Here is a 12260-nt window from a genome sequence, read left to right as displayed (position 1 = left end):
GTTATAGTTGTTAGTGCAATTCATGCAACAATATATCTTCTCTAGACCAACATTTTCTTACAAGTTAACTGAGGTTTAAGCGAAATATATTTGTGTTGATGTAAAACTTGACAGCATTATAAGCATCTCAAAATAAGCTGTCGTCCTCTGAAATATGTTTCCTTTTCTCATGAATCTATTTCTCTGCTTTTTTAAGTACAATATGGTAAATCTTCTCTTTCTATCTTTATAGATACATTTATGTCAAATGTATTTTACAGATGAGCCCAGGATGAAATGAGTTGTGGAGCTCTCATTTAATTTAGAATTGTAAAGGACTCAAAGTTTCATCATCTTCTGCAGTTCTGCAGAAGTCATCATTAGACGCAGAGCATAAACGATGAGAGTGCTGTTCAGCCTCACGCTGCAAGTTTCTCTGGATGCAAATCAACTGTTGTTGGGAGTTTCCTGCCAAGCCATCCATCAAGCTAATGTCCCACTAAATCAGCAGCTAATGTCTCAGGCGCACACAGTCTGCTCTTTTACAACGGGCCATTTCACTGCAGCGACAGGGTGCAGAAAATGAGAAAAGATGATGAGAAAGAGAAAAAATACAGAGAGATAGATTGAAAAGGGAAATAAATAAAGAGATGAAAGATAGATAGTGTACGATAATATCTGTACAGTACCACTGCAGATGCTACAGGAGAAAATACACTAACTGTGAGTTCTTTGTGCGTGGAAGTCTCAACAACAACTTCAGTTCTGCTGACCCTGTCATAATTTTGCCTGCAATATGACATCTGTGACATGAGGTAAAATTAAATGAAAGAAAAATGCAGTGTCCATAAAAACACGACAACAAAAATGCTGACGGACTAGCATCAGCAAAGAAAGCTTGACTCAATAAAGTAATAGTTCTCTTTCTGAGAGTTGGATGAGAAGCCTAGCTAGCTTAGCCTAGTATGTCAAATACAAATAGTTACAATACCTTACTCCCTCTAAAACTAAACATGTATAATTTTAGTTTTTTTTGGGGGGTTGCAAAATGCTTAGCAATTTATTTGAGTGTTGAGTACTTCAGTGCACATATTTGGGATTAACAATCAAGAAGAGATGTAATATGCTAAACATAATTGATTGGCTTTTTCTTTTTCAAGAAAACACATTTATTTTACAGTCCATTGATTTAACCTTGTTAGATGTACTTTAAATATATGTAGGTTATTCCCTATCTTTATTCAAGAGTGTGTTCTTTGAATTTGAGAGCATAATTGATTGATTTGGCGTTCAGATTTTGTATTTCTTTCAGTCAAACCCTGTCCTTGCATTTAGATTTGATTCTGCTCAAACTGTACGCTTGCACTCAGATATATTGCTGCTTGCACAGATTTCCTGTGTTCCAGTTTAAAACCTTCCCCTCGCACTCAGGCTGCTTCTGTGCGCTCGTCAAATGTCTGCTCTCAGATTTCTGCTCTGCTCTTAGATTTTTTCTTTGCTAAAACCATTTCAAAATCCCTCAACCAATAGGAGGCCAGGTGAAGTGTCGTCTTGCTGGCGCGTTCGCTTTACTTATTAAAGCGTCCCGTATGGGACTCTTTAACCAGGTTTATAAACTCCCTCCACGGCTTTATTAAATGTAGCTTACTTCCCTTGCTTTATTTACAACTTTTTATTTTAATGGTACTATTAACGTTAGCTTTACTTCCTGCAAATTCATTTGGTAGTCATATTTGCGGCACATCTATGATAATAACTGGCTTTCAAGTGTTGTACATTTCGTGAACACTGTTGCTAGGCAACTGACAACAAAATGTGTTTCTTCTTTTCTTAGTGATTTCATTGTTTAGGAATGGGGAAATATAATAAAAGAAGTAAAGTCATTTTTTTATTTAAGATCGTATGTTGCCCTCACTACATTTGCTTCAAAGAAATGCACAATAAATTGTGTAACATGAACTGTACCTATACTTAGTGAGGGAAACATATGATCCTAAATTAAAAATTACATGAAGAAAAATTACATATCCTCATTCCTAAACAATGAAATAACTAAGACAAAAAGAAATACATTTTGACAGGGTTTGACTGAAAGAAATACAAAATCTGAATGTGAAATCAATAAATGATGCTCTCAACTTGAAACAACACGCTCTTGAATAAAGATAGGGAATAACCTCCATATAAATACAGCACATTTTCAGCAGTTATACAAATGTAAAATGTATCACACTGTTCACAAGTTATTATTTTGAGTATTTAATATTTGCATATTTGTCAAATGAAAATGTGACTAAAGCCGTTCCACAAAAAAAAGCAAATCTCAAAACAAATGTCATTTTAGTATGATTACATATAAATCTCACATTTTAAATTAACTGATTGTCTCCTTTACTTCAGTGTCAGAAATGTTGCTTTTCATCACAGTTTGTATTGTTATTCGTTCGCTTCTTAAACAAAATCCATAACTATTTAATCAATATGTCAAGAACAAGGTCTGTTTTGTTATTCACAGTTAGATTACTCTTATTAAAACAATCAAGGCAACCTTTATACTCTTCCTTCATTCTCTTATGATTACAGGCTACCTGCAAATATAATGTATTGAGATACAGAGAACCCCAAACATAAGACACTTGAACAAAAAGGACTGATTTAAATGGCTAAATATTGCAAAAGAGTGTGGGGAATTGAAACAAATTAAAAACAAAGTGAAGAAAAAAACAGCTTAGGCAACCTTATGTTTTGCAAAAAAGCTTATAATAATGACTAGAAAAGTATAAAAAAAGTGTTTTCTTCATTCCTTAATCGGTGTGAGCCAGACGGCAGAGCGATAGCGCCTTCTGCCTCCAGTATTATCAGGAAGGAGTCAATGGAGTGTGGCCACATTGCCACATAAATAAGAAACCATAGAGAGGTTGGGGAATGAAAGAAGAGGGGAGAAAAGGAGAGGGATGGAGTTAAACTTTCACTCTTTTCTTGATAAAGGACATCCTTATCACAACAGCATCGCCGCTTAATGCTGCTAGGGGCGGTTATACAACAGAGAAAGAGAAAGGAGGAAAAATGGAACTGGTTTGATTTGTCATTGTCACCCCATGCCTCACCCATATCCACCTCTTTTCTCCCTGAAACTAACAGAAAGCAGGTATATTGGTTTGGCAGGCAGGCCTGGGTTCACGCGATAACAATGTTGGCTTTGTTCCCTCGCTAGGATTGAACAAGCGCTTGCAGCCGCCACACAACAATTAAACAAGCCCAATGTTCTACGCTACGTTCTCGACATATTGCAATCTGGCGGATGCTTTTTTTCTCTGTAAATCTATGGGGTTTCCACACAGCTGATGCTGGAGGCTACGCTGCGCTCGCTGGTAGCAGCAAATCAGTTCCAACTGAGAGCTACACCTGTTGCACACTAAGCTCTGTGTATTGTCTTCTGTCTTTTAATTTCCAAACGCACATTCACATGCAGCCTAATGGATACCCATACACAATAAACTGACGGCATAAAACACACTCATAGGAGTTTGCACACATACACGTGCACTTACAGCCTGCCCTGCCTTCATCAGAGCAGACCAATGGGCTGTGTCATATCTGCCAGGAGAGTGTTCATGTGAGAAAATGATGCATCCAGCCCGGAACATAACCTTCCACACACGACGCATTACTACTCCACAGCTGGGTTAGCCATATGCCCAATCGGGTGCGTGTCATCCAAACTCTGTTTCCCTTGAGGGCTCTGTGTCATTTTAAGTAGTGAAAATTATTAACGACGAAGAGCATGCACTGTAAATAAAACATCCCTTCATGCATTATTCTTTTTTGTAACAAGATGACAACTTATAATGTTCAATTCGGTTGAAATGGAATGCATATTTTATAAATGTGAAGTTCATTTGGGCTGCTAACAGTTGGCTACTATGCTTTACAGAACAAAAAGATGACAAAGAGAGTTGAGCTGAGCTCAAAGAACTTTGCAGATCAGGATTCAGACTACCAGCAGGTAAGCATGAGGAATGTTATATGGTTGATAACTATCAAGAAATCATTTCCCACATCATTATTATAATGGGAGGTCAGCATTTCTTCTCTGAATAATTTGTTTAACTTAGAAGTAGGCTAAAAAACAACCAGAAATCACTATGTGTTTTCTTTGTTTTCCTATGAATTCAAAGTAACTAAATGATTTGTTATACGTTTGCTGCAAAGTAAGGAAACCCGGATATAAACCTAATTTTGCTGTTCTTTAAAGAAATTATTCAGGTGAGATTTCTTATAAAAAACCCTGTGCAATGTCTGTGCAATTACCTGCAATCCTACTTCTTCACGTTTTGTAGCTCTCAGCTCTTTTTGAATGACCTGATCTAATTTGGATTTAACTAATGACTTGTCGAACAGAGCAGCGGTGATGTTCTTTAACATCACGACTGGACTGTGACTGTCTGAGGCATTTACCTCGACTATCCCCAGTTGAAAAACGCTGGGACATGCTGCTCTATTACCGCAAAGCGAACACACAATGTGATCGATCAATCTGAAGAATCCTCAAGCGTCTTGTCTTGTGTTTAGTTTACCTTTGGTGCAAAATGCTGACGGTCCCTTTAGCCTAGTTTGAACAACCTTTAAGGTGCAACTCTGTGAAATATCTTCTGGAGAAAATACGATATAGGTCATCTTAAAAAAGCTCCTAGTTCAAGAAGAAGGCCATGCCTCTTCTTTTGTTCTATCATCATTTAAATGAGCCAGGAAGAAAAGTGATCGTGTATTTCAGTTTTTTTTACAGTGCGCCATAGCAGAAATGTTAAACCCTAACCCTGACCCAGTTCAGATCTTCCTGCGGTTTTGGACTTCAACTGGAGCAACTGAGAAAATCCAATCGTGTGTTCACAGTTGCACAATCACTGATCACTGATCCTCGGGGACAGCATCCTGTGCCGTGTTCCCAGAATTCAACAGCCACACACAGCCAGATGCTACACATGGTCCTGCTGCAGAACTGAGAACAAGTGACTGCTGCTATCTGCCTCTACCTGTATTGATTTTACTTGGAAAAAATAAAGGAAGGTAAACATTGTTTGTCATCATAAGGCCGAGATCAATAAAAGAGATACGACGAGTATGCTAACTTCTAATAAAAACATGTTTTTTTATTTAACATTTTTATGGCACTCTTACTTTACCTTCCAACATTTCTATACATACTATTTCATTATTTATTTCATTCTATAAAAGAGAAACTGTCACGAAACCAGAAAGACAAATAACTTATTCTAATTATATATATATATATATATATATTCTACTACATGTCATACTACATCATAATTAACCAGATAATACTATATTATGTTATATTATTTTGTATTTATAGTGCGATATATTTCTTTGACATCTCTATAACTATACAAAGCACAATAACTTAATCATATAATCAGTGGCTATGACTTCTACAATTTTATATTAGTCTACTCTACTGCCACTTTATAAACACCACTGTCACTTTACTCTGCAATGTTTTGTCTTCATAAGCTCTGTATAGTTGTATACTTCTTTTTTGTTATGGCTTTTTTTATTTAACACCTTTTTGTTTCTCTAGGTTTCTGGAAAACTGCTTTCTTTTTTGCCCGAAACAACAGTAACCTCAGTGTACCTGCTAGCAAACGAAGGCTTCTGACCACTTCAATACAATTAAAATATAAAATGTAATAATAAATCTCCCTATTCCTTTCACCAACAACTACAACTTTTAAATAATGACTACTACAGTTATTAGTGTTGTTTCACTTGTCTCATTACTTCTTCTTTCCCTCTGACCACTTCTCCTTTCATTGAAGCTTTATCCGGTGTGGACACAGTCACAGACCTTTCTCTGAGCAGACATTGTGACATGTCAAACACAGGTGTAGCTGATACGATTGAAACGGCAGCCTTCAGTTTAGCTGTTGCAGTGACAGGGCCTTTATAATGTACTGTGCTGGCTCACTGCCATTATTTACTGGCACACCTAAAGAGGAACGAAACCATCATTAATGCTATTAGTTGCACCTGTGCTTTTATGAAACGACAAGTCAAAACCTCTGACACGAGAGAGGTCTATCGTTAACTAAACATGACAATTTGTATTAGGTATGTTAGCACACCATGCCAAACCTTTATAAACTATGCAATCTCTAATATATTTTTAATACTAATCATTTATTCAATATTTTACTTTATTAGATGGCCTAGTTGAATACTCAATTCCGATTGGTCAATTTGGACATTTAGGAGGTTATAAATACTCGCTAACACACAGCTGCCAAGAATAACATGACCATTGCTAAGGAGGATCAAGGGTGTACCCTTTACTTAATTTCATATATATATATATGTGTTTTTACTTTAGATTTTCAATGCACATTCCTACTTTAGCTTCTTATGCTTATGCTTTTTTTTCTTTAAATTGTATTCTTAAAAAGAGCAATACAATTTTCAAAATAAAGTATTTGATTTGCAGCAGCTAAATCGACAGCTAACATTTAAACATTTGGAGTAAGTTTATTTTGGCACAGGCTTTTGTACGGTGGCCCTGAAGTGCAAGTCAAAACAGCATTTCAGGAAACACTACAGCATTTCAACAAACACTACAGCATTTCACAAAACACTACAGCATTTCACAAAACACTACAGCATTTCAGGAAACACTACAGCATTTCACAAAACACTACAGCATTTCAGGAAACACTACAGCATTTCACAAAACACTACAGCATTTCACAAAACACTACAGCATTTCAGGAAACACTACAGCATTTCACAAAACACTACAGCATTTCACAAAACACTACAGCATTTCAGGAAACACTACAGCATTTCAGGAAACACTACAGCATTTCAGAAAACACTACAGCATTTCAGGAAACACTACAGCATTTCACAAAACACCACAGCATTTCACAAAACACTACAGCATTTCAGGAAACACTACAGCATTTCAGGAAACACTACAGCATTTCAGGAAACACTACAGCATTTCACAAAACACCACAGCATTTCACAAAACACTACAGCATTTCAGGAAACACTACAGCATTTCAGGAAACACTACAGCATTTCAGAAAACACTACAGCATTTCAGGAAACACTACAGCATTTCACAAAATACTACAGCATTTCAGGAAACACCATAGCATTTCACAAAACACTACAGCATTTCACAAAATACTACAGCATTTCAGGAAACACTACAGCATTTCACAAAATACTACAGCATTTCAGGAAACACTACAGCATTTCAGGAAACACAACAGCATTTCACAAAATACTACAGCATTTCAGGAAACACTACAGCATTTCACAAAATACTACAGCATTTCAGGAAACACTACAGCATTTCACAAAATACTACAGCATTTCAGGAAACACTACAGCATTTCAGAAAACGCCAGGTCTTGGTTTAGCCAACAAGTCAAATTCTTATATTAATGTAAAGCCATATATATACCGGACTAGGAGGATGAGACCAATTAGCATCCCTTTTGAACCTTTTTGAGCCCTGTTGATAGCGAGCTAACACTGGCGATGGTCACTTCCAGTGAGAGAACAGCAGCCATGTGGGATTTGAGACAATGCTATGTGGTCAAATTCCCACTGTGCAAGTGTTCAAAGTAAACCACATGGCAGTGTTATAAGAAAAGGGTCCTAACTGAGAAAAAGCAACGGTTTTCCAGTGATCTATCATCATCCCTTTTGTTTTTGACTGATCCTGCCACAGTATCAGTCATAGCCACAAAGTAAAATGTCTTCAAAGAAAAATCTCCTCCTGGTTCTTCTGAACAAGCTGATGTATAAGTCTGCAAAAATGTGCCTGGGAAAATGTGGGCGACTTTACACTATTTTTGTTTGATATTGCTAATATGTTTGAGAAGTAATAAAACAGTGATGGGATCTTCTTAATCAATATCTGGTCTTTACCATCATATCATCATTCAAAAACGTTGGCAAAACAGTAAGACTATCTCGTGCAGTAACTCCCACATGATTCTACACCTACCTCCCACTAGCAAACACTATCAGCTGAGTTCAGTGCAGTGTCAAACCAAGTCAGAGCACTCTGCATTGAATTAAATTCAGGTCAGTGTATGCTGGGTGAATGTTTTCTGCTCCTGTTACACTCAGCAACCCCTGTGTTGCTTTTATCTTGCTAGCTGAGAACAATTTATTTCTAAACAATAATGTCAGTCTGCAAGATGTAATCACTATACCCAAGGCTGCAATTTGAGCATATTGGCAATGACAAAACAACTGCTAGCTTTGATGCATTAGCTCAACAGTAGGGCCATTGTTGTTAGTGGGCTTTAATGTTTTAAGAGATAAAAATGATTTATTCCTGGGACACGGTATCAGCAACAACCTGTGTGTGCAATCACAGTGCACTTAGGATAACTTCTGTTTCATTTGTTCAATAATGCATTGAAATGTATTAGAGCTGTACATTAAGTCGATGAATGGAAAAATAATCATTAACTTCTTGGATAATCTTTAATCTTTCAAGTAATTTCTCATAAAAAAACGCGACATACATGTTGGTTTTTGTGCCTGTAAATGGTCTGCAAATCTTAAGATCCCAAAGTTCCCATGAGAGGGAGTTTCTCTCCCACCGATCCCCCACAATGCCTCTGTCACCCTTTGTTTACTTTGGTAACAAAGTGACATAACGATGTAACTCTCGCATTTCTATTGGCTAGTTCTCCAACACATTGTGCAAGATAGTCTTAGTGGCAGGACATCTTTAAGCGGTTGATCAATCAAAACAGAGCCGGCCAGCTAACCAATCAGAGCAGACTGGGCTCTGGTTTCAGACAGAGGCTGAAAAGAGGTGCTGCAACACAGGCAGTATGAGAAAAATAAAGGGCACACCAAAGCATGGAGACATGTCACAGTTGAGGCACAAAGTACACATATGGACCTGAAAGTGAGCATATAATAGATCCCCTTTAAAGTCAATATCTTTGGGTTTCCGACTAACACAACAAGACATTTAAAGACTTTGGATTTTGAGAAACTGGGATGGACATTTTTTACAAGTTTCTGAAATTGCATTGACCAATTAATCTGATGCCTGCCTCATACTATGTTTTAAAGTAAATATGTGTACATACCAGCATTGTAGTAGCGGTCCAGCTTCTCCCATAGGGGCTCATCCGTATGCTGCAGAAAGGACAGCTTAAGGGGTTCATAGATGGAACCTGAGGAAGGACACATCTGTTACACACACATTTAACTCTTTAAATATTGACCTAGCATATATTTTAAAATGTATGCCTATTCTGTCGCATTTATCCTCAAAGTAAACATTACGAATGAGTCGTAATCATTTATCTTCCCGATGTTCACCAACAACATTCCTTAATGACTAAACTGCAGGAAAATCAAAATAGGAGGTAGACGATTTCTCATTAAATGTAATTTCTATAGCTAATTGTTTTATAAAATGCTCTTATTTTCAATTGGTTTAAGAGAAAATAAGAAGCAGAGAAAAAAAGAAATAAAACAATGCACACATGCCATCAAGAAAGTCTTTCTTCCACTGCAACACAATGCATTACAAATAACTCGACAAACAAAACAATTTGCAGGCCCGGAGCACAAGATTCAAATGTTAATGTTTGTGGTTTTCCACCATATATCACCTAACATTCTGCTCTGAGCTGAGAGAGAGCAGGAGTTTGAGGGAAACCCCCATCTGTTAGACTTTCTCTATTTTCAGACACTTTTCCCTCTGCTGAGATTTGCATTTTAATGGGTTCGACCTTGGGTCAATACCACAGGTACTGAAATATTCACATTCGAGCTGAAATTAGCATAATTGTATCAGCTTAAAAGTTGCTGGGGACAAAGCCAATCCATCTCCTTTTAAAGATAACACTTTAAAAGAGCATAGAGGCAGTCCAATAATTCCAATTGTAATTTCTAACAAAAGATCAGACAAATGTATGTAGTGTTGGTAATGTAGTTTGAAACAATCCTAGATGGACTTCAGTGATGCAGACCTTTTACACTGTAATCCATGCAGTGTGCTTTATGACTTCATTAATAATGTAAATGTTATGGTGTCACTTCTGGGTCTGTCATGTTTACTGTGGAGGAACAAGAAGATTATTATATTGCTAAACCAACATAAGACACAAATTATGTGTAATGTAACACCACATCAAATTTGCCAACAGCAAAAGAGAAATCGAGCGTGTGAATGACTTGTGTTTTCTTAAGATTAAAATAGAATTACCCTCCACATGGCTGGTTAGGTCATATCAGTAAATAAAGTTACCAATATGGAATACTGTATCAAAATACATTTGCCAACTTCAACGAAATATGACTTTTAAACCTAAAATAAGCCAATATCTAATGTATTTGTGTTTACTAAAACAAAGATCAGAACAAATTCATATCAGTCAAAGAACTCCATTTTTAAAATTAAAAAAATTAGTTTCGAAAAGAAAATTTAAAATGTTTAATGCATTACAAAGAGTAATACTTTGCATACATTTTGTATATGTTTTTTTGTTTAAACTGGTTTTTTTTTACCTACAGTCCAATAACTTTCCCATATCTGGTCAAAACAAAAATGTTTTCTTGGTATACTTTTATTTATTTTAATTTTAATGCAACTAATTCAATATAAATACTTTATATACAGTTAAGTTACAAGACAAACAAAGTTGTTTGAAGCAGGAAGGCAGGGACAAATAATAATATCTTTCCTGTGAGTTATCCAATTACATTTTTTTTGGTTAAAGTACAACAGTCTTACTGTGAAAGAACTACATACACACATTATGATATGCATGTTTGAAAAATATATATAATTTAGGTAAATAAGGTATTGCACAAAGTCATATAGAGGCTGAACTAATAAAACTATACCAGACAATGAAAAGAAAAAGAATACCATAAACTTTTTTTTCAGCATCATTTATTTTAATCTTTAACCTTCTCCTCTGCTGCCTTGTGTGTTGCTGACTCTGCATTGTGTTCCTCAGAGACTTTGACACTACTTACCGAGTCTTTGTACTTTCCGATGTGTCCGGGCATTTGCAGCCATTCTCAAAAGGTGCAATTAAGGCCAATGGTTTCTCTCAGCTAAATCACAAATCTACAGCAATTCACAGGAAGGAGTTAGTAGCACAGAGTTAGATATAAGACAAGCACGAATCAACAAAGAATTGTGATGATGATCATGGACAACATGCAAGGAATTACAATGCGTTGAATTTGCCTGGGAATGAAAGTTATTTTAACCCTTGAGAGACACAGAGTCATGAGAAACTACAGTACTACTAAATTCTGAAGATTTACAGTGGCTAACAGGTGCAAATGCGCTACAGTGGTACAACACAATTACCTTAGGAGAAACGTGCTGCACTTTGAAAAACGAAGCAAATATAAAATCACAAATGTACCACAACACATTCAAATGAAAAAACATTTTCACCAACTTGAAACAAATGGCAGGATTTAGAAAACATACACCAACTTGATGAATCATACGCAAGCGTCTACTAAAGTGCTGCGCATGTTTCATCAAGTTGGTGAATGTTTCCTAAATGCCGGGCAGGTGTTGTCACGTTTCTTTGTTTGCAAGTGTTTTGGTACTTTAGTGTTTTTATATTTGCTTAGTTTGTGCCATATTTCTAATGTAACTGTTGTGGGCCGTTGTAGCACGTTTGCCCCAGCCGGCCTCCGCAATAACTACACAGATAAATTAGGACAGCACTTGAGTGATTATTCTCCCTGTAACATTAACTCAACATTTTTATCAGAATGATATGAATACTGGAATGATGGAAGCACCTCAATACATGTTTTTAATTCATTTAATGAATTATTAAACAAAAAGTAGTGATTATGACATGATTCATGGAGGTACAATGTTGTGAAATCTTTAATTAGAACACCAAAGACCGATGTAATCATGATAGTATAAGTACTAGTCAAGTTTCCTCAGTTGAGTCACTTGAAAACAAAATATTTTTTGGGATATACAAGAGTTTTTATATTTTTGTCCTTGCATTGTATAAAAACGCTCAGTTTAACCCAGTGGTGGAAAGTACTTTGTAATTTACTCAAGTAATAATACGCTAGTACAAATGTGCAGGCCTTGTGAGTTTTTATTCTATGCTAATTAAAACTTTTACTGCAATACATTTCAAAGGAAAGTATTGTACTTTATTTTACATTTACTTGATCACTTTAGTCACTTTGCTGATTCAGATTACAAAATATAACCAACAAAT

At 36.2% G+C, this 12260-nt stretch overlaps 1 protein-coding gene across 3 annotated transcripts in view; it reads right to left on the bottom strand.

Annotated features, from left to right (window-relative positions):
* Positions 1-12260, bottom strand: part of phkb (phosphorylase kinase, beta) — a 192431-nt gene that overhangs the window by 177918 nt on the left and 2253 nt on the right. For 2 of the 3 annotated variants that reach the window (XM_079664762.1, XM_079664761.1), the window contains exon 2: positions 9123-9209. In XM_079664762.1, coding sequence (XP_079520888.1) covers positions 9123-9209 — 87 coding nt within the window. Of the gene's footprint in view, positions 1-9122; positions 9210-11025; positions 11120-12260 lie in introns of all 3 variants that reach the window. The other variant, XM_079664763.1, reaches the window with a different exon arrangement.

Source organism: Notothenia rossii (assembly GCF_949606895.1).
Source record: "Notothenia rossii genome assembly, chromosome: 2".
NCBI classification, from domain to species: domain Eukaryota; kingdom Metazoa; phylum Chordata; class Actinopteri; order Perciformes; family Nototheniidae; genus Notothenia; species Notothenia rossii.
Note: the sequence above shows the minus strand (reverse complement) of the source record. Positions and strands in the feature narration are given on the sequence as shown.